Source organism: Contarinia nasturtii, unplaced genomic scaffold (genome assembly GCF_009176525.2).
Source record: "Contarinia nasturtii isolate CC-2019 unplaced genomic scaffold, AAFC_CNas_1.1 Cnas_scaffold_2367, whole genome shotgun sequence".
Classification (NCBI taxonomy): Eukaryota; Metazoa; Arthropoda; class Insecta; order Diptera; family Cecidomyiidae; genus Contarinia; species Contarinia nasturtii.
In genome coordinates, this window is record NW_022199689.1 from 87,050 (window position 1) to 109,742 (window position 22,693).

The 22,693-nt window shown below is 34.2% G+C and overlaps 8 protein-coding genes across 10 annotated transcripts in view; 7 read left to right on the forward strand and 1 right to left on the reverse strand.

Moving 5' to 3' along the window:
• Window positions 1–22,693, reverse strand: part of LOC116348361 (rho GTPase-activating protein 26) — a 122,030-nt gene that overhangs the window by 74,702 nt on the left and 24,635 nt on the right. The gene's annotated exons all lie outside the window — the stretch shown is intronic.
• LOC116348367 lies at window positions 6,041–7,915 on the forward strand. 2 transcript variants are annotated; one of them, XM_031779351.1, is made up of 7 exons: window positions 6,041–6,263; window positions 6,333–6,447; window positions 6,509–6,639; window positions 6,704–6,727; window positions 6,790–7,101; window positions 7,167–7,526; window positions 7,617–7,915. In XM_031779351.1, the coding sequence occupies exons 1-7, from the start codon at window positions 6,188–6,190 to the stop codon at window positions 7,700–7,702; spliced, it is 1,104 nt and encodes a 367-aa protein (XP_031635211.1). In that variant the 5' UTR covers window positions 6,041–6,187; the 3' UTR covers window positions 7,703–7,915. The 2 variants fall into 2 exon arrangements, with proteins under 2 accessions (XP_031635211.1, XP_031635209.1); XM_031779349.1 differs by having other exon boundaries at window positions 6,048–6,263; window positions 7,167–7,915.
• Window positions 7,969–9,472, forward strand: LOC116348373. Its single transcript, XM_031779359.1, has 5 exons — window positions 7,969–8,188; window positions 8,252–8,382; window positions 8,438–8,461; window positions 8,526–8,837; window positions 8,902–9,472. The coding sequence occupies exons 1-5, from the start codon at window positions 8,040–8,042 to the stop codon at window positions 9,342–9,344; spliced, it is 1,059 nt and encodes a 352-aa protein (XP_031635219.1). The 5' UTR covers window positions 7,969–8,039; the 3' UTR covers window positions 9,345–9,472.
• Window positions 9,597–11,289, forward strand: LOC116348369. Its single transcript, XM_031779353.1, has 6 exons — window positions 9,597–9,858; window positions 9,920–10,050; window positions 10,117–10,140; window positions 10,239–10,550; window positions 10,612–10,731; window positions 10,800–11,289. The coding sequence occupies exons 1-6, from the start codon at window positions 9,683–9,685 to the stop codon at window positions 11,129–11,131; spliced, it is 1,095 nt and encodes a 364-aa protein (XP_031635213.1). The 5' UTR covers window positions 9,597–9,682; the 3' UTR covers window positions 11,132–11,289.
• On the forward strand, window positions 14,636–16,063 carry LOC116348370 (phospholipase A1-like). 2 transcript variants are annotated; one of them, XM_031779354.1, is made up of 5 exons: window positions 14,636–14,837; window positions 14,901–15,028; window positions 15,094–15,117; window positions 15,181–15,495; window positions 15,552–16,063. In XM_031779354.1, exons 1-5 carry the CDS (start codon window positions 14,683–14,685, stop codon window positions 16,013–16,015), a joined length of 1,086 nt encoding a protein of 361 aa, XP_031635214.1. In that variant the 5' UTR covers window positions 14,636–14,682; the 3' UTR covers window positions 16,016–16,063. The 2 variants fall into 2 exon arrangements, with proteins under 2 accessions (XP_031635214.1, XP_031635215.1); XM_031779355.1 differs by having other exon boundaries at window positions 14,636–14,800; window positions 14,954–15,028.
• Window positions 16,693–18,456, forward strand: LOC116348365. Its single transcript, XM_031779347.1, has 5 exons — window positions 16,693–17,014; window positions 17,079–17,209; window positions 17,291–17,314; window positions 17,381–17,692; window positions 17,758–18,456. The coding sequence occupies exons 1-5, from the start codon at window positions 16,716–16,718 to the stop codon at window positions 18,201–18,203; spliced, it is 1,212 nt and encodes a 403-aa protein (XP_031635207.1). The 5' UTR covers window positions 16,693–16,715; the 3' UTR covers window positions 18,204–18,456.
• Window positions 18,590–20,247, forward strand: LOC116348368. The gene is made up of 5 exons (XM_031779352.1): window positions 18,590–18,879; window positions 18,942–19,069; window positions 19,178–19,201; window positions 19,273–19,587; window positions 19,661–20,247. The coding sequence occupies exons 1-5, from the start codon at window positions 18,629–18,631 to the stop codon at window positions 20,074–20,076; spliced, it is 1,134 nt and encodes a 377-aa protein (XP_031635212.1). The 5' UTR covers window positions 18,590–18,628; the 3' UTR covers window positions 20,077–20,247.
• Window positions 21,118–22,640, forward strand: LOC116348372. Its single transcript, XM_031779357.1, has 5 exons — window positions 21,118–21,369; window positions 21,435–21,562; window positions 21,632–21,655; window positions 21,724–22,041; window positions 22,109–22,640. The coding sequence occupies exons 1-5, from the start codon at window positions 21,206–21,208 to the stop codon at window positions 22,543–22,545; spliced, it is 1,071 nt and encodes a 356-aa protein (XP_031635217.1). The 5' UTR covers window positions 21,118–21,205; the 3' UTR covers window positions 22,546–22,640.

Here is a 22,693-nt window from a genome sequence, read left to right on the forward strand (position 1 = left end):
TCTCTCTCTCTCTCTCTCTCTCTCTCTCTCTCTCTCTCTCTCTCTCTTTGTCTTATAGTAGTGTGGACAAATAAATGGACCGTTTATCGCGTTCGATATGTATTCATTTTTTTGGTTCTTGATTGGTTTTGTAAATAACTGATAATTATGTTCGCCAGTGTGATCACGACAAACTCAGTTCATGCAACGTTTTTTTTTCGTTCTCATTAGATAATTTTGTTTAGTTTCAATTTGTTTTTTTTTATATGAATCGATCCATCACTCAGTTTGGTTGGGTGCGAGTTCAATGTAACTGGTGTGCATTATGGATATTGACTGCCTCAATATGGTTTATGGTGGAACCTCTATTAGTACAACAATATAAAGCATACAATGATTTTTAGATAGGATAGATGCGAAAGATCTCCGCAAGATCCAGATCCAAGCGTGCGTACGCTGCCGCATGATGCATACATATATAATACGCACGCAAATTCGTTATTCTTATTTCCCCTTCTTTGATTCGCATGCCATAGCATTACCATATCATGCGGCTACGTACGCTTGGATCCGGATCTTGCGGAGATCTTACGGATCTATTCTATCCAAAAATCATTGTATGATATAAAGTAAAACAAATTGAATGAATTTTCGACTGGTGTTGGGGTCGAGAACAATCTCCGAACATACATATGCGGGCTCGGCATGCCGAAGGTCATTTTAAACGCTCTCAATGAACAATGATCACTGTCGCACACCAAAACAATCAAATGTGAATTTCAAATGAACAAACGAAAAAATGTATGCCATGTTTAGAAAAATCGATTTGCATGCAAAACGAAACGTGATTTTATTGAAACGAGACAGATCTTTTTTTATTATTGTTGTTTTTGTTATTCAACAAGCTAATTTCGTTTCCACATTCCACAGTAGCAGTTAAATCATAAAAGACGATCATAAATACAAATATTTTGTTGTTGGTGCTTCAATTTTTTAAAAATAAAACCAGATATAGAAGCGAATGCAAAGTCACGCGCACATATTTTTTCTATTTGGAAATGCAATTCTCTATGAATTGAAAAGCCGATTAATTGGAATGCAGTTACGGTGGTTTTTGGTGTATTGAAGACGGTTTTTGGACGAAAATGGTCAGTTCGCTCCATTTTATGAGAGACCGAGGAAGAGAGAGAGATGTAGAATTCAAAGTTTCACCTTCAATTCTGACAACAAAGATTAAGTGCGGAATGTGCGCTGTAAAGCGCAAAAACAACATACAGCAACATTGTTGGCAGCGGTGAAATGAACGCAAAATCAGGCAGCACCGTGCCAATCGAGCTCAACAATAAATTACAAAGTAGTTGGCATCCGAACAAACGAGGTCCGCGTGTGTACAATTTGCATCACGCGAACAAATTTATGGATCGAAACAATTTCTGACTTTGCCATTCCAAGGAGCTGTGCAGACGTGTGTGTGTGTGCGAGAAACACCTCGTATACACAAACACCATTAAATGGCCCTGAAGAAATTAGATATAGAATGAGCGAAAAAAAGTGCGAAGTAGCAAACATTTGAATGACACTTACAATTAGATTAAGACATATATGCAGCTACAGTCTAAAACATTGTTGACTCGACTTTGCCCATTTCCATAAACATGCCTTCTTCTCACTCTTGCAGCACATGTTTTTTTTCACTATTTCACACTCAACAAATGTTTTCGTACGTGCTTTGAATTGAAGCGTCAAATGAACGTTTTTAAAGTGACGAAGAGATAGAATGGTTTTGAATAGAAGATGTGAGAGAAGTTCTTGAAACGTCAAGACCGCGAAGAAGACCTTTTTGAAGAGAAACAAAGAAAGATACCGAATGAGAGAGAGAGAGAAAGAGAACAATTGCACACAAACATCAGAACTCGTTTGGATTACACAATTAGATCATAAATTGCGAAGCGATTAGAATGATGAAAAAAAAAAACTGTCGGCTCATTATTTGCAACGGTATCATCGGCAAAATGGCATTCCATCGCTGACAACATAATCTATTAGTAATCAATCCATCTAACATATATTTGGATTTCAAGCAAGATGAAGAGAGAGAGAGAGATAAGGTGACAGCAACTCATTTATTTGGTTGATTTGTGAAAATTAGACTGGGAGATGAAAATTGGTATTGGCATGGCTAACGGTCAAAACTCATCACATATCGCGATCGATCTTGTCAACAATTCGACTACCGAATGGCTACTGTTACGCCAAACATCGTACTGGCCATTTAAGATGACACGTATCTGAAGCAAGCAATTTTTTTCTTTCGTCAAGTCTCCGTGCAAACAAAAAAAAATATTGGCGGAAATCCATACGAAGTCGGTGTTTGTCGATTGACAAGAAAATTACAAATGCGTACATGCATTTGAGAGACGTGTGAATTGGATTGTGAAAGAGCTGAAAGCCATAAAGCCGTCAATTTGAATCGAATGTTCAAGACATTACATATATTTCCAATGAAACGATCAAATAAATCTCGATGCATACGTAATGGTTACGAAACTCGATCGGCCAACAAAATTGCTACCTTTGCCTTGTTCTGTCAAAAGATTATGTTCGACTTCAATCGCACAGAGACTGAATTGTATTCCAATTGAAATTGCACGAGCATACACACACATACATCAATTTAGATTATGTATCGAACCGCACAATTGACAATCAAATGAGAGATAGAGATAATATTGAAATTGATTTCCACCTGCGGTTAAATTCGCCAATTTCATTTGCCTCGATTGGCAATATAATTTGATTTCTGAGGCAATTGCGAACAAAAGAGACACAGGCGCGCACATGGGTACAGGTGTTCGGGCTAACCGCATTCAAACTGCGCGCAAATATTTTTCAACGTTCGATTGAAATCGAATTTAGGTGTACACTTTTTTTATTATTAGAGCTTAGAACGAATCGCGCACCTTCCACATTGAATAGACTCTATTGAAACATCAATTAACCAGAGCAATTCAATAAATTTGTGTAATTGTGGCTTTCGGATTATGAGCGAACCAGTGCATTGCCGCAAACATCGATATAGAGAATGAGTGATATAAAAAAATGCGACCGCATTTTTGTTCGTTGAACACTCGTAAAATTCCGAAATTGCATTTTACTAAATAAAATAGCTTTATCCACTCGCAAATAGAATGAATGAGAAACGGAATGGATTCCAAATCTTTTTGTTTCTTCATCCAGACTGTCATTCCAAGCACATATTTCCATTAACAGCTCATTTAAATATCTTTCGAACGCTTGAACAGTTATTTCGTTTAAATCCTTTTTTGACATGGTGATGCGATCGAGCGCAAGCAAGCAAATTCATCGCCCGCTCATCAATATTTTCGAAGCAAATATCCGTATACACATTTCACAATTTACATTGTAAATCTGTATTGCGTACACGGTTCAAATGGACACTGCATGCTGCCAAACAACTATTATTTGCTTTGACTGCAATTTATGGCATCCAGATGTCAGATCTATCTCTCTCTCATTCATGCCATCTTGCACTCACTATTTTAGTGATGCATTCTTTTGTCGGCCAACGCTGATCTTTCTGTTTACATGTGTTTTCGATTACACATTCGGAATTCTTTATGACTTTCTGGAGACATTGTTGCACGTAGATTGGTCGAACGATGATGACGGTGAAAGAGAGATTTATTAGGTGATTTCGTCCGAAAAATGCCATTTCGAAACAAAAGCCTCTTCAACATGATTGACTGCCGACTATGATGTCCAACGGGGCTTAAGCAATGAAAAAAAAATTATCGTATTTTTTTCAACTAGACAACAACCATTATGATTTTTCTACGGTTTGCATGCAGCGATGTCATTACACTTTTCATTGAAAAATAACAATTTATTGCTTTTGTGTAATAAACAATTTTTTTTTCAATCTCCTTTTCGCAATTCAACCGTTTTTTGAGGAAGATTCTACATTAAATCCAACTTTTCTATTCGCATTCTTGGTGACTTTTCCCTCAAGGGAATAAAATCATTCTCTTCGCGAAGACTGACATTTTTTTATGTTAAAATCTATTTTTTTTCGATTGCATTAAATTTTTGGTAGAAAAATCCAAAAAAAAAAAAATCTCAAAAAACCGTTTTTCTTGGAACAAAAAATTGTGATTTTCAAAAAAAAAAAACCATCAATAACTCCAAATTTGTATCAATCTGATTTTCTCATAAGAAAAATTCCAATTTTTCAACGATTTACGATTCATTCGCTGAAAATGTGTACTTCATTCACAGCGAATCGTCGTTGGTGTATTTTTTTCTCCACCGATTTACCAATAAAAACTCGCATTTCATCGACAATTTTTTCACATTTCTTTCAATAAATGTTTCACCTTTCTCGCATAAAAGTCGTTATTTACATAAAAGATCGATCAAAATTCAATAAAAAAGTGGTCACACAGTGTTTCGTATTGTTATGCCTTCAGCAGCGTAAATGCGATGTATTTGTGTGATTAATTCGATTTATTAGTCTGCACATAAAAATGAAGAGAATGTGATTTTATTGAAAAGTTCAAGCGAATCGATTAGGTTGCATTCGTTCACAAAACATCGAGCTCTGCTTTACATGCCGAGAAGGCTGTGCTCAAAACAAAACCAAAAATCAGCTTCGATTCGTTGTTGTTTATTTGTGAATGGTGTTTTTAAAATGAGCCAAACAAATTGAAATTTATTTATTTCAAAGTGAAAATGTCTCGATTTATAAAACACCGTGCATATCTAATTACGACATTGGATGTTTTGTGTTTATACTGCAAAATGAGTAGATGAAGACGAGCAAAACATCGCAATTAATTCTTAGTTTACCGGGAATCAAGGTGTGAGCGCGAAAAAAGTCCACAACCAAAGCAAACCGGTTCGTTCTTTTTAAGCACTGATAGAATGTTACACATATAATTACATATGTAGTGATATGTGTTTTAATTTCGTGTATTTCGAATGGAGAGGTAATTAAAAGAAAAAATTGGCTTTGTATTTGTTCGTGTCTCATCATTTTCGGTTTTGAATCATTGTTGGCTAATTTACGCTCGTTTCCAAAAACAAATACACCGACACCACGATGGCCTGGCCAATTAAATTGTTTTTATTTATCATCATCATTTTTCATTCTACCGAACGAGAGCCACAAACAAAAAATTACTTAAACACTATAGCTATAATTTATCTATAAATGTAGTTGGGTCGTTTTTTTTTTTGTAGCCAAGAGCCAAGCTATTGAATTACTCATGTAAATTTTACACTAGCTAAACGTTTTATATTATGTAGACACGAAATGTGAACCCACACATTAAGCGAGAGCACTCATTGCTGTTTTTGTTGTTGGCCGCAGACGTCGTTACTGCTATGATCGTGAAATGCCACATTTACCATGCTCCAAATCAGCCAGACGTGTCGAAACTTCAACAAAGCACTGAGAATAGAATTCAACACTTATACATCTGTTAGCGAGATTCAATTATCTCATTTTCGATGTGATCTTCAACGCAATGTTTATGTGTGTGTGTGTACATGTTCTAATTACGGAGATTAGTTTGAGCGGCAAGGTGTTTAACGCTTCTGATTTCATTCAATGCATCTCTAAACTTTAAGATTTTTGTTTGCCTCATATAAGTAAATATTGAACTTGTTTCGGTAAGAAAATCAGTTTTTTGTGCTTTTTAGGCTATGTTTGGTATTTGAAACAAGAGCAAGCATATGAAAATCGAATATTTTATTCCCTCTGTCTTTATTACTTGACTCCGATGAGTTTAAACGAAAATGATATTTTTCGATTGAAAATGATCTTCAAATCCAAATCGAGTCACCCGATGACATCTTTACGACGCGCTTTTAATTTATTCCACCCATTGTAATGAAAATAATAATAAATTATATCGCATCTGTTATTAATGAGATAGAAATGGAAAATTCAAAAAGAACCACGCGCTCAACCATGGAATATTTACACTGTCACTCGTATGACTACTGTTTACATTAGGCTAGAGTTGTGAATGTACTATATGACAGTGGATTTGGCCGTCTGGTTCTTTCACACTTTTCGATAAAAAGCCGGTGGATCTCAAGAATGTCATTTTAGTTAAAGTTGGATCGTGAGACGCTTCATTTCAATTTGTCGGGACATTTTTTTAAAATAAAATATCGAGTGAAAATGATCATTTACTTGTACACAGCGGTTTTTGTATTACTTCTAACGGAGTGTAATGCTGGCATGTTTCAATTGTGTGGTAATCGATAGTTCGTCTCTTTGGCTGTTTCTCGAACATTTTCAAGCATTTTATAAATTCCTACAACAGGTCAAAATTCGATTAACGGAAGATCCGAAAAAAGACGATCGTTCAAAGAATACAATGTCGATGACTTAAACTATGTTGGTGATCACGTTACATTTGCCTGTGTAGTATCGATGCTGTAAGATTTTTTTACTTCATTCTTTTCGATTTTTTTCGTGAAATTTTCAATTTTTTTGCAGTCAATCCGGATTTTATATAGGTCGTACAAATGGAAGTGTGCCAGAAAATTTAATTGAAAAACTAGATATTAGTGGGAGAGGACTGTCATTGTTTTTCCATGGGGTTGGAAACTTCATTTCCCTTAAAGACGGTGATTCTAATATTAAATTACTTTATTCTTTCATTTTTCTTAATTTTTTTTTCTCTTTAAATAGGATTTCTATTTCAATTTGCAAGAGGTAACATTTTTTTTTCTCTCAAAGCCACAATTCTTTAAATAAAATCTTAATTATTTTTTCAGAATGGTTTACTGCATCTGGAAACAATATTTGCATCGTATCGTATGCTTATACAACAAATCCAACGGTTGGATTGAAAATTGTGCCGCATTTAAATAAAATGGTGACAACAAATCGTCTTGAGTATGTGGCAAAGTTGGCGCGTGACTTGGTGTTGGGAGTACGCGAAAAGTGTGTGCAATCCAATCGAAAGTCTTGTCTCAAGAGTTTGTCACAGGTTGATGTGAGTGGATTTAGTTTTGGTGCACATGTTGCTGGACGAACTTGTGAGTTTTTGTATCAGAAAACTGGCCAACGAGTTAGAATGTTATTGGGTGAGACATGTTTTTTTAAATTCAAAATCAGATAAATTCCATTTTAATAAATTCTCGTAAATCAGCTTTGGATCCCTCAAAAACGATTCCATTTTTCGGAACCAAACCAACGAATACCATAAAACGAGGACACGCTAGCTATGTTCAAGTGATTCACACATCCGTTTTTGGCATCCGTGAACCACTCGGTGATGTTGATATTTATGTGAAATATAAAGGAGAATCATTTGTAGATGATTTAAATGATAAACATGCGATGGGTGCTTACTTCCATGTTGCAACGGCCACTAAACGACTTTATGTAATTGCCGATGAAAAAGATTCGGGAAATGGTACGCTCATATTTGCTCATGGAAATGTGCGAAAACCAAAACCCAGTGAGTGTGTTGTTGGGGTTTATGGTACACTAAATCCATTTATTGAAGGTAAAAAATTTGTTGTTTCACTGAAAAATCGTACCGATCTTTTTTGGAGTGCACTTGACAAATTTTCGGGCCACGAAATTTTCTTTGAAGAATATAATCCGAAACCGAGCGAAGAGGAAGATAAAAGAAAAGAGGATAACAAAGGGCGAAAAGATTCACCAAAATCGACTCGTTGAAAAAAGAATCGCCAAAGAAAGACTTGCTTAAAAAGCATTCATTGCAAAATGACTCCACATCAAGCAAGAAGGCAGAAATAATATAAGCAGTTACTTTTGTGTCATTATTCAGTCATCTTTTGAAATTGAAATTCCAAAAAATTGTGCCTGTTTTCTATTTGCTTATAAAATAAATAAATAAATAAATAATTTTTCACATTTGAAATTCATCAAGTTTGGTTAAATAGACGTTTCTATCAAAATGAATAGTAATATTTAGCGCCGTACGCGAGTTCACGTCAATTTTCGTGACAATCAATCGATAGAAATTTTAATAGAAGAAAAAATTAAACTCAAAATGATAATTATCACGGTGTTTTTTACGCTCTTTCTAATCGAATGCAATGCTGTTGGTGATTGTTGGCTTCCTTCCGAAAAGGACTTTAATGTCGATGATTTTCAATATGAAGGAGATCCAATTTATTTCGCGTGCATCAATGACGTTTCGTAAGTAAACAAAAGTGTCGTTTTCTTCATCAATTCTCAAATTTCGACTTCAATTACCTATAGCCAGCTCCAATTTCATATCACCAAAGTCGAAAATGGAAGCTTGCCATTGAGTTTAATTGATGCATTGGACAATGGAAAAGGTCTATCTCTATTTTTTCATGGGATCTCTTTCATGATTACAGATGACGATGGTAAATGTTTCAGAATAAATTGTTGAGCGCGCAATAATTGAAGATTTGCTTTCAGATCTTGATTTTGAATTTGCCCAAGGTAAACCTATCTCCATTCAAATGAAATGACTTTCTTTTTCACCTGTGGCCTATTATTTTTCCAGATTGGTTTTTAGCATCCAAAAACAATGTTTGCGTCGTATCATATGACTATGAAATAAAACGTTCGATTGGTTATCAAATGTATTGGAATTTAAAACGTATGGTGTCAACCAAACGGCTTGAATATGTAGCAAAGCAAGCACGTGACTTGGTATTGGGCATACGGCATAAATGTTTGGAAACTACTCACCGGCAGTGTCTCAGGCATATGGGACAAGTTGATGCGAGTGGCTTTAGTTTCGGTGCACATATTGCTGGACGCTTTTGTGAGTACTTGCAAGAAAAAACTGGCGAACAAGTTAGAATTTTATTGGGTAAGTGAAAAAAAATGTGTTATTGTGAAAATCGATTATTAATTTATATTCGATTTAAAAACAGCGTTAGATCCCTCAAAATCATTTCCATTGTCACCAAAACCCACGAATACCATCATAAGCAGTCATGCTGAATTCGTTCAAGTCATTCATACATCAATGGCGGGCATTTCCCATCAAATTCCAGGAGTTTCACATATCTTCGTGGATTATACGTCAAGCTCATCTTTTTTCAGTGCTTTGAGTGAAAAGCATGTGTTGGGATTTCTTTTGCATGTTGCAACAGCCACCAAACGACTTTACATAATCGCTGATAAAAATGGAAATGGTAGATTTATAAATGGAATCGAACATTTTGATATTCCTGAACTAAAAGAGAACGAGTGTTTAGTTGGCATATATGCGCCCCATGGCCAATGGAACTGTGGAGGGAGGTTTGAAATTTCGTTGAAAAATCAAACCAATATTTTATGGGCAGCACTTGGCCACTTTACTCGTTTGCTTTAACTTCTTTCGCCGGTGGTTATGGAATGTTGACTTATTTGAATATTTAATTTCTAGTTTTTAATTAATTATTTTCTAATGTCAACATCGTTTCAAAGTCATCCAATAAAATAAATATAAATACAAACATGTGTCGATGAATTATCAATAAAATTCAAAAAATTAGCACATTTTCTGTTTTTATAACTTTTATAATGGAATTTTGAGATTATATTACACGTACGCAGACGATATTTAGCTCATGAACGAATCTCTTTGACAACAATTGAAGTTCGAGCGCCAAAGAAAGAGCCCTTCAGTTTTGTTACAAATTTTCACAAAAATTGTTAAAACCGGCGAAGATGATGTTTTTCTTGTACAATTTCTTTGTTGCACTGTTTTTAAATGAGTGCAATGGTGCTCCGGGGGGAATATTTGGTGGCGGAGGATCCGGAAAGAGATCTTTAAAAGAATTTAACGTTGACGATTTCAAGTACTCCGGCGACCCAGTTACATTTGCTTGCGTAACCATGGAAGAGTGAGTCATTTATTTCGCTGGTATTTGTATCTATCGATTTTTAATCGTATCTTTTCTGTAGCCAACATGGATTTGATTTTTTCAAAAGTGAGAATGGTAGTATGCCGACAAATCTAACAGAACAATTGGATAATGGACGAAGTTTATCATTATTTTTTCATGGCGTTGGCAATATAGTCAGTTTCAAATATGGTAAATTAAGATAATATCACCCATTTGAGTCATTTTAATGGAACTCTTGAACTTTTTTCGTTTTAGGACTTTTGTTTGGATTTGCACAAGGTCTTGTTCTATTTTCTCATCTGCATCTCTTTTTTTCTATCTTGACATCTCTTTGATCAAATAAATTGTTACGTGCTTGTGCTTTTCATTTTCCATAGAATGGTTTTCTGAATCCGAAAACAATATTTGTGTCGTGTCGTACGCTTACACAACGAAGCTATCGATCGGATTACAATTTATTAGCAATTTAAATAAAATGGTGACAACGAAACGTCTTGAATTTGTGGCAAGGCTGGCACGTGACGTGGTATTAGGAGTACGACAAAAATGTTTAGCAACCCCTGAGAGGCAATGTCTTCGACATTTATCACAGGTTGATGTAAGTGGTTTTAGTTTTGGTGCTCATGTTGCTGGACGAACTTGTGAGTACTTGGAAGATAAGACTGGCGAAAAAGTCCGCATGTTACTAGGTGTGTATATCTTTCTCCCCCAAAAAAAAAAAAACAGAAATAACAAAAATGTTCTAAATAGCTTTGGACCCGTCAAAAACCCCGCTTTTCATGAGGAAACCTTCCAAGACCATCAAAAAAGGACACGCCGACTATGTTCAAGTCATTCACACGTCAATTGTTGGCATTTCTGATCCAATCGGTATTTGTTTTGCAAATATTATGACCATTTTCACAAGAAATATACGAAATTTTTCGCTTTTGCCATAGGTGACACCGATATCTTTGTAAAGTATACGGCCGAATCATTGTCGGAAACATTCAATGATAAACATTCGTTGGCTTTTTATATACATGTTGCAACCGCAACCAAGCGACTTTATTTATTGGGCGAAGAAAATGGAAATGGTACATTGGTAAGGAGGGGAAGAAATGCTGAATATCCAGAACCAAAATCAAATGAATGTCTTGTCGGGATTTATGGGAAACGAATTGAAGGAAATGTGGGAAGAGAATTTGTTGTTTCTTTGAAAAATCGTACCGATCTTTTTCAACAATCACTTGATCGTTATCACAACCATTGGATCTTTTTTGAACGATAAAAGTATATGCGGTCGATGCAATGGAATAAAATTCAATAAAGAATTTGCAACTGTCAATATTCACGATATTTTTTAATATTTATTGTGTGCTACCATCACTAGTTTGAATAAATAAATAAAGAGTCTTACGGGAGTAAGACGAACTTTTCCGCACTGTGGTAGTTGCGTATTTTATTAAGAAAGTTCAAAATAATATTTGTTCGATTTTTCAAGTCTTTCAAGCGGCGTAAAGTTCGAGACCAAAAAATATGTTTCAACTTTGGCAACAAAATATTCTTTAATTTAATAGCAGAAGTACCCGAGAAAAGATTTTTCACACTTTCATGATGAAACCATTTGTACGACATTTGAAAGTATTCTATTTTCTAACAAAATACTATAAAAATATATCTGACGTTAATTTTGCCATAAAAATTATTTTTGAAACACTTTTCATAACTAAAGTCACAAAAAATTTGGATTTTTGTATGGGAGCCATGTCTGTATACTACCTTAATGGCGTGAAACTTTGCGCAGGTTATTTTTTTTACAAATAACATTCGGAGGGTTTGGAGAAATTTCAACTAAAATTGAGACAATCCCATACAAAATATTCGTTTTTGAGCCAATTGAAAATTTTGTATGGGAGGTACCCCTAATTTTAATTGAAATCTCTTCAAATTTTCAGAATGTTATATTTTTGTGTAAAAAATAGTCTGTGCAAAGTTTCACGTCATTAAGGTAGCATACAGGCATGGCTCCCATATAAAAATCCAAATTCTTTGTGATTTTTTTGAGGAAACTGCATCAAAAATTGATTGTATCTCAAAAATAACCTCGGATTCGGTTTTCTCGTGCCAAAAAACCCCCCAATACATATTTTTGAGTGTTTAAGTCTACATTAAGTATGACACTCCAGGCATGACATTTTTTTCCATCAACCAAAGTCGCTCAAAAGCTAATGAATTCTATTCCTCGGGACCCCCAATCATCCTGTACAGTCAAATTTTAAATAACTTTTCTGGGTGGTGAGAAAATCGATGGACAAATTTTGCGTACGGCGGACAACGTACGACGTACGACGTGGAAGCGACCCACAACAACCATGCTCAAAACGGCCTGATTCGGGTTCTCTGACCTCAGAAACGTCCAGAAAACATTTATTTAATGTTTCGACCGTAAAAAATTATTCAAATTAAAGTACACCAATTCGGTCTTTTTTTCCATCAATATTTATTCAAAAAATGCCGACGTTTCGAGGCTTGGTACGACTCTTCATCACGTCCAGAAAACATGTTTTTGAGGTTTCGTAAATTTTGACCTATTGCAATACTTTCCCCTTTCACACTAGGTGTGTGCGGAAAAGTAAAAGTTGAACAAAGATCTTTCTTTCGACATTTTTTTACGGAAATAGCACGTTTTTTTAGGTTTCACTCATACTTATTACAAAAAGATTTCCATGTTTAATGCATGGTTCAATGTAAAGAATTTTTCAGTTTTTCTCGTATCATTACATGTTTATAAGGAAATAGAGGTGGAGGAACGATGAGAAGAAAAATGAGAAAAAAACACTTTCATTCATCATTTCCCTCCTCACCGTTCGTTCTCATTAGAGGAACAATCCCTGAAATAGATATAATTCATTTCTCAAAGAATGAAGAGAAATGTATACAAACCAAAAACGATGAACTTACCTAGAAAGTAAAGAAAAAGAAGTGATTAGTTATACAAATTGATGAAGAAAATGCGTAAATTTAAGTAGTTTTTAGTTGGATTTCTGAATTTTGGCTGGTATTTGAACGAAACTGTTTTTATTATTTAAGCCAATGAAATAAATTGTTTTTTTTTTTTTTTAAACTAGGATACAAAACATCTTGAGATCTGACAACTGATAACATTTCAAAAAAAAAACCATCTGTGATCACACGGTGAATAAATAAATAATAATTTGAATAAATAATAAAAAGTCTTACGGGAGTAAGACGAACTTTTCCGCACTGTGGTAGTTGCGTATTTTATTAAGAAAGTTCAAAATAATATTTGTTCGATTTTTCAAGCCTTTCAAGCGTCGTAAAGTTCGAAACCAAAAAATATGTTTCAACTTTGGCAACGAAATATTTTTTAATTTAATAGCAGAAGTACCCGAGAAAAGATTTTTCACACTTTCATGATGAACCCATTTGTACGACATTTGAAAGTATTCTATTTTCTAACAAAACACTATAAAAAATATGTCTGACGTTAATTTTGCCATAAAAATTATTTTTGAAACACTTTCCATAACTAAAGTCACAAAAAATTTGGATCTTTGTATGGGAGCCATGTCTGTATGCTATATTAATGGTGTGAAACTTTGCACAGGTTATTTTTTCACAAAAAAATAACATTCGTAGGGTTTGGAGAAATTTCAACCAAAATTAAGGGTACCTCCCATACAAAATATTCGTTTTTGAGCCAAAAATTTAAAATTTTGTATGGAAGGTACCCCTAACTTTGATCGAAATCTCTTCAAACTTTCAGAATGTTATTATTTTGTGTAAAAAATAGTCTGTGCAAAGTTTCACGTCATTAAATTATCATACAGGCATGGCTCCCATACAAAAATTCAATTTTTTTGTGACTTTTACAAGGAAACTGTATTAAAAAATATGTCTGACGTTAATTTTGCCATAGAAATTATTTTTGAAACACTTTTCATAACTCACAAAAAAATAACATTCGGAAGGTTTGGAGAAATTTTAACCAAAATTAAGAGTACCTCCCATGCAAAATATTCGTTTTTGAGCCAAAATTTTGTATGGGAGGTACCCCTAATTTTGATTGAAATCTCTTCAAACTTTCAGAATGTTATTTTTTTGTGTAAAAAATAGACTGTGCAAAGTTTCACGTCATTAAGGTAGCATACAGGCATGGCTCCCATACAAAAATTCATTTTTTTTTGTGATTTTTTCAAGGAAACTGTTTTAAAAATTGATTGTATCTCAAAAATAACCTCAGATTCGGTTTTCTCGTGCCAAAAAACCCCCCAATACATATTTTTGAGTGTTTAAGTCCACATTAAGTATGACTTCTGGACGAAAATTCGCGAAAATTGGACTCTTTTTCATAGGTATCACTACAGGCATGACATTTTTTTCCATCAACCAAAGTCGCTCAAAAGCTAATGATTTCTATTCCTCGGGACCCCCAATCATCCTGTAAAGTCAGATTTTGAATTAAGTTTCTACGATGAGCGCAATCTTGCTAACAAATTTTGCGTACGACGTACAGATTAACATAAACCATGCTCAAAACGGCCTGATTCGGGTTCTCTGACCTCAGAAACGTCCAGAAAACATGTTTCTGAAGTTTTCAAAATTTTGACCGATTACAATACTTTTCACCTTACACTATGTGTGCGGAAAAGTAAAACGTATCAAAAACATTGCCAAATTAACGTAAATTTTACCCCAATGAGGTCATGAAATTGTTTCACGATGCCTTTATAAATTAAAAGCTCATGTAATGTTACACTGTCGTTGTGACAGTAATTTCAAAGGTTTAACCACGTAAGTCAAGTTTCTCAAGTGAAAATGATCATTTTCATTTGTTCGATTCTTTTTGCGCTATTTGCGATCGAGTGCAATGGTACTCGTAGTTGCTGTTTTTCACCGAGTCCAGAATTTAAGATTGATGAGTTTCAATACGAAGGTGATCAAATAAGCTTCGCTTGTGTAAGCAGGGCAAAGTAAGCGTATGTCATTAACTTTGCCAAGGCGTATTCTTTAAAAAATTTCGATTTTGTTTGTAGTCAAAGTGCATTTCATTTGGAAAAATTTAACGGAAGTTTACCTTCAAATTTAGTGGATCTTTTAGACAATGGAAGAGGTTTATCGTTATTTATGCACGGGGCTGCAAATGAAATTAGATCCGAAGCGGGTAAATTTGGAACAATATTCATTTGAAAACTTAATCAAAACAAGTTGCCTTTTTACTTATTTTAGGACTTCTTTTTCGATTTGCAAGCGGTGAGCTTTTTTCTTGTATTTGAAAAAAGTTTTTTTTTTCAATTCACACTTCTTTCTCCTTAGAATGGTTCCGTGAATCTAAAAACAATATTTGTATCGTAACGTATTGTTTCACAACAAAACGTTCTATAGGTTTCACACGATCAATATCCAATTTGGGTAGGTTGGTGTCATCAAAACGTCTTGAATATGTAGCAAAGATGGCTCGTGATTTGGTGTTGGAAGTTCAACGAAAATGTGTGACATCAACTAGAAGGCAATGTCTTAGGAATTTATCGCAAGTTGATGTGACAGGATTCAGTTTTGGTGCGCATATAGCGGCACGAACTTGTGAGTATTTGTTTCGAAGCACAGGCGAACGAGTTCGATTGTTATTGGGTATGTTACATTTTTGTTTGTTAGTGAAAAGTTCTGACGAATTTGGTCAAAAAAAGGTTTAGATCCATCGAGGACACCGCCTTTTGTGGCCAAACCACCACACACTGGCTACCGAGGGTTTGCTGATTACACTCAAGTGGTTCACAGTTCAAACGTGCTTGGCGTTTGGGATCAGTTGGGAGACACTGATATATACATCAAACATAAACCAGATTCAGATCAGTCATTTTTGAACACTTTGGCCGAAAAACATGGCTTGGTCTTTTATTTACATGCTGCAACAGCTACGAAACGACTTTGTATTATTGCTGATAAAAATAAAAATGCAACTGGCAAAATTTTGTATGGAGAAGAACGACCATTTCCGGAACCAAACCAAAATGAGTGTATACTCGGAGTGTACAGTACGAAGAAAGAATATTATAATGGACAAAAATTTACAATTTCTTTAGTGAATCGTTCTAAATATGTATATGATGTACTTGGAGAATATACCAGCGATCGAATGTTCTTTGAATAAGATTCAAAATAAGACCGAATTGAGTCCAAATAAATTGCTTCGAAATTACATACGTATTTTATTACGCAATTATCGTTTTTAATAATCATCAATAACAAATGAAACATCTGAAAAAAAAAAAAACATTTTTCTTCAACTTTTTTGTGACCATGCTTAGAGGAATGAGCCATATAAACTATCGAAAGACTTTTCTACAACTCCATTAAACTGCCCTTCTTCTTCTTCACTCCACTGTTCTGGAACTTTAGAAGAATGCGTTTAATATCTTTACATAAAATTCCGCTAAAAGAACCAAATCCAAATTAAGTAGTGTGGTTGACATTTATGTTTCGCGCCTTATGGGGTACACTTGGTCCACCTGCAGGCGTTAAAATCGTCCAAAGATAAGCTTTTTATACAAACCACAGAATGAAATATAACAACCATCCATTTTATATAAATTATTTTCTATAACTCAACTCTTTTATGTCGATTATGAAAAGGAAAATTACTCCTCATTCGAATAAATAATCACAAAGACAGCTTATTTCATCATTCATTTATATCGGAATTTCACTTTTTTTTTTACTTTACACGTGTCTGTCTAGTTAAATCGACTCGAAACATCTATTGCTACTGAAATTTCGATAAATATTCCATTTAACACGTGAATGGTTAGTGTAATCGACTGGATTTTAAGATATAAATTAACACCATTCGCATGTGTCTACATTGGCTAAAGTTTGGCAACGCTAGTGCGAACACGTTGACTTTTTTTGACGAATTTTATCAGTCTTTTGAAAGTAAAATAGAATCAAAAGAAAAAATGTTATTTTTCTTATACACAATCATTTTCGCTCTATTTTTGAATGAGTACAATGCTGCACCTGGTGTTAAAAAGCTTTTTCGTTCGGTAGAGAAATCGGGATTAAGTAAAGGAAAATCAACCGAAAACTTGAATGTCGATGATTTGAAATTTGCCAACTTTCCAATAACTTTCGCTTGTGTAACCGATGAAGAGTATATATTACAAGTTCTGTTGTAGCCAAATGTTTCCATTTAAAACGGTTCTCATTTTTTACAGACTAATTGGATTTCATAAGGTTGTTGTTAATGATAGTGTGATTCCGTCAACTTTACTTGAACGCTTAGATAATGGAAGGGGCTTATCGTTATTCTTTCACGGAGCTATCAATCATGTCACTACTAAATATGGTGAATTAATTTGTTTTTATTTTTTTAAATCGATTTTTCACCGATTATTTGGAATGATTTTTTTTTATTCTACTTATGTAGGTCTTATGTACCATTTTGCAAAAGGTAGGTGTTAGTTTGAATTTAAAAGAGTTACGAGTTGGTTAATTTCTCATTTCATTCCCCGTTTAGAATGGTTCACCGAATCTGGTAGCAATATTTGTATCGTATCCTATAACTTTGACATGGAACCCGTGTCAGGATGTAATCCAGCGCTAGTTGCGCAGCACGATGAGGCAATAAAGCGACTTGGGTATGTTGCAAAATTGGGTCGTGACTTGATAACAGGCATTCAAGATACATGTTGGGATAGTGAAGATGGTGGCAAATGTCTAAATATCCATGAGGTGGATATAATCGGTTTTAATTTTGGTGCCCATGTTGCCGCTCAAACTTGTGAATTTTTAAAACAAAAAATGAATCAAAAAGTCAGAATGTTATTGGGTATGTGTACTTCCCAATTTTTTTTTGTTTCAAAAATAATTTAAAAAAATTTCGAATTGAAATAGCTTTGGATCCATCAAGAACTGCTCCCATTATGATTGAACCAAAAGTGGCAATAAAAAAAGGAATCGCCCATTATGTTCAAGTGATACATACAACAGTTGAAGGAAGAAATGGGGAAGTTTTTGAGAAAAGCGGAGACGTGGACATCTATTTAAAATATAAACCAGGCCAACCATTGACTGATGGTTTAGATTTTTACGTTCATATGGCCACGGCAACCAAACGACTTTATATGCTGGCCAGTGAAAAGGGGAGTGGAACGATAATTAAGAGAAGAGGAAGACAACCATTTCCCGAACCAAAATCAAATGAATGTGTTGTCGGTGTATATAGTGCTTTGAATCCGAAAAAAACCGGAAAAAGATACGTCATTTCCGTTGCAAATCGGATCGGCATGTTAAAAACAGAACTTGGTAGTTATGCCGAAAGCACAATACTTTTTGAATAAGACGGCTCTGAATAATCTGCGTGATCCATTCGGTTCCATCAGAAGAAGATCATTTGTATAATAGCGATCGAAGTGTGTTTGATCAAAACCTTAAACCTTTTGGTGAAAACGTTCCAAAATCATTTTGCATGTGCACTGCAAAATTGGTTTCAATGGCTGTTTTATACAATATAAATTATTATCATTATATCTTTTTCATTTCAGAAAAATTTATTATAAAAATACCAATAAAAGACATTTTTAATGGAATTTAGATCAAATTTCTCTCCTTACGTGTACAATTTATATTCCAATTGTTTATCATTTTAAATGAATGATTCACTTTGCACTTGTTTAACGTTAATGGAATTTCTAGAACGTTTCAGTTTTTTCATATAAATAGAATCCCTTCGGGGTCTTTAACTCATTAAAAATTGACAACGTTGATGATTTTATGTCAGTTTTTGTCAGAATTTTCGTTTATTCATCAAAAGATAGATACCAAGATAGTCAAAATGGGGATTTTCTTCTACACAACGCTTTTTGGAATATTTTTGACCGAGTGTAATGCCGGTTTCGGTGGACCATTTATAACTTTAATGAGACCAAAGAATCCAAAATCAAGAGTTGAACCAATACCACCAAGTTCGGATTATGATGGAAATCCAATTTCAATCGCATGTGTAATCGATAAAGAGTACGTACGATAAATTTGCTTGTTTCTATTCTCTTCAATTTTATGAATTTAATTTTAAACAGTCAAAAAGAGTTCGATGTGGTTGAAGTAACTCAAGAATGGCCATCGTCTTTACTGAAACGGTTGGATAATGGAAATGGTTTATCTGTACTTTTCCATGGGGCTGCATATAAAACCACTAAAAAATCCGGTAATTAAAAATAATATATTTTTTCGAACATTTTTCCTTGTCCAACGATTTTTTAAAGCATTACTTTTTTCAATCATTTATTAATTTTTCTTTTGTTTCTTTCTTCAGGACTCATGTTTTGGTTCGCTAGAGGTAACTATTTTTTTCCATTCTCTTTGCTTGGAAAGTTTCGAAATTTATTTGATTTTTTTGTCTCCTTTTAGAATGGATGACAACATCTGGCAATAACATTTGTATTATATCATACGCGTACACGTCAGAACCTTCGGAGTCTATTTCAGAAGTTGGTTTTTTAAATAAAATGGTATCACAGAAGCGAATTGAGTATGCTGCTCAAATGGGTTGTGACTTGATAAAGGGCGTTCAAGATATATGTTGGAATGATGACGAAGGTGGTAGATGCCTCAACATACATGAGGTTGATGTTATCGGTTTAAGTTTTGGTAGCCGAGTCGCTGCTAAAACATGTGAATACATAACGAAAAAGACGAATGGCGAAAAACTCAAAATGTTATTGGGTATGTACTCTTCACACCATTTAAAGATTGAGAAACCCAAACGTTTAATTAATATGTTATTCATTTGTAACAGCTTTGGATCCATCAAAAGACCCTTCTTTCTCTGCCAAATCTGATTTCAAAAGGCTGGCCCATTATGTTCAAGTCATTCACACATCAAGTTTCCCTTCGCAACAAATTGGAGACATTGATATCCATGTTAAATCTAAATCTGGCATTAGCTTGGAAAGTGGATTAGATTTTTTCATGTTCGTTGCAACGGCCACCAAACGACTCTATGCATTGGCCGCGGAAAGCGGTGATGGAACAATGATATTAAAAGGACAACCATTTCCAGAAGCAAAACCAAAGGAATGTGTTGTTGGAGTGTATAGCAATCCGAATCCAAATCAATATGGAAAAAAGTTTGTAATTTCTATAGCAAAGCGCGTAGAACTATTTAGAGAATCACTTGGAATGTATCAAGAAGAAACAATTTTCTTTGAATAAGCTTTTATTTGGTAAAGAGCCAACATGAAAGTTGATTTAAATAGTATTATTTTAAATATTAAAAAATATTGCTTTAGAATATTGTTATTCATTTTTAATATTAGGTTAAAGTCATAAACGGTTGAATAAAGAAATGCAAGCTAATATCTAGCTTGACAATTTAAATGGAAATTTTCCTTTTTTTTAATGTGAGGAATGTTTCAGTCTTTCTTGACACCATTAATAGACATTCCAACGATGTGGCATGGTTACAAAGCCGTCATCAAAATGGTTGATTATTTTAATGGTTTCTTTATTAGAAGCGGATCAAAAGTTTTCTATGCTTCGTACATCGTTGAAGTATCTTCGCAAACCATGAATAAGCTGGATGGACTTTAAAATTTAGTGAAATGAAGACCGCAAACTTTAACCAATTTAATACAAAAAATTAAATAAGTTTTTTGCAGACTCAAAACATTGTGTTTTTTGTTTTATTTTTTGTATTGAACTGGATGCACTTGTTTTTACATATAGAATAAAATTATTGAATAAAGAATTGAAAGCTTTCGCCCTATTCCCTAGGCGTCCAATTTCAATCGTCCACCGATTATTAAAAATCAATCACGATCGGCGACAGAGGATAAGGAAGACAGAGAAACGGAGACAATAATTTTCAGAGCTTAGCTCCCGGAAAATCGTGAAAAATAATTCGAAATAAAGTGTGGAGAATCGAGTTCTCTTCTTGAAAAGTTGTCAACTTCATTAACTTTGAATAAGTAACCTTCGTGAAATGACGTTGATCCGTTTGAAAAAAATGTTATTATTTGTACAATATAAATTATGTTATTGTCATGGAAAATTTTTCATTTGAATAATAATCATAATAAATAACATAAACCACCACAAAAACAGTATCTTGAAAAAATCGAGCTCGTTTCAATTGGAATTTCGAAATTTCCACGTGTCTAGAAATGCATGTCGGCGTTCTAAGCTCATCCATTCTTCGCGTGCACGCCTAGTCATCAATACATTTTCAAAATTGCTCAATATTTCTATAAATTGAGACCACACTTGACTGTACATTCAATTAAAGTTTGGCAACGTAATTGAATTTACTTAAAGCAACTTTTGAAACGTGTTTGAAGTGAAAATGACGATTTTTTTCTATACGCTTCTTTTTACAATGATCCTAAATGAGTGTAATGGTGCTCCCAACTTCATTTCAAAATTATTTCGACCAAAATCAACAGGAGATATCAATACGGAAAACTATGACGGAGATCCAATTGTAATCTCTTGCTTTACCGAGCGAACGTATGTGTGACGAAAATTATTGGTTATTACGTTGTTATTTACTATTTAATTATTTATTCATACAGCCAACGCGAACTTTATCAGGTTGAAATTAATGGAACTTGGCCAGTGTCTTTACTTCAACGATTGGATAACGGAAATTTCTTATCTTTAATTTTCCATGGGGCTGCAAATGAAATCACAAAAAAAGCTGGTAAATTCTTTAATATCCGTTCGCTTGTGTGAGCATTTTAAACATGGTTCTGTTTAATTTTATCCATAGGACTTATGTTTTGGTTTGCCAGAGGTAACTTTTTTTCTTACATTCTTTCTCTGCTGTCTATTAATTCCTTTCTTAAATTTTTCATGTTTTAGATTATTTCAAAGCATCCGGCAACAACATTTGTATTATTACGTACGCTTATACAACAGAACCTTCGGTGGGGTGTAGTAAAGCAGTGAGCAATTTGAATAAAATGGTAACATCAAAACGACTTGATTATGTCGCTAGATTGAGTGCTGATTTGATCATAGGCATTCAAGACATATGTTGGAATGATGAGGACGGTGGTAGATGCCTTAATATACACGAAGTGGACATAATCGGTTTTAGTTTTGGTGCTCATGTTGCTGGACGAACTTGTGAATACATCAGCGAGAAAACGAAAGGCGAAAAAGTTCGATTGTTATTAGGTATGTATTATTTCTTCAGCTAGATCAACATAAGAAGCACTTTAACAAAACAATTCATTTGAAACAGCTTTGGATCCATCAAAAACGCCTCTCTTAATGGCCAAACCAAAGAGTACCATCAAAAGAGGAGTCGCTCATTTGGTTCAAGTCATTCACACATCGATTATTGGTATAACTCAGCAAATCGGTGACATTGACATTTATGTAACAAAATCCAAATTGGGCATAGCCGTTTCTTTGGAACATGGATTAGATTTTTTCGTTTTTCTTGCAACGGCCACAAAAAAACTTTATCTACTGGCTGAAAAAAATGGTAATGGAACAATGATACGACAAGGGGAACCATTTCGAGAACCTGGCCCAAAAGAGTGTGTTGTCGGGGTGTATAGCAATCCGAATCCAAATCAATATGGAAAAATGTTTGAAATTTCATTAGTGAATCGAACCAAAACGTTTAAAGAAGCACTTGGCATGTATTATAACGAAGATATCTTCTTTGAATAAGCTTTTGTATCGATCAACCTTTTATATTTAATATTAAGTTAATAACAATTTACACTTGAATAAATATTTTGAAGCTATATTTCTTAAAAAAATTATTTATAATGGAATTTTTCATTTTACACGTGTGCACTTGATATTTTGCTATAAT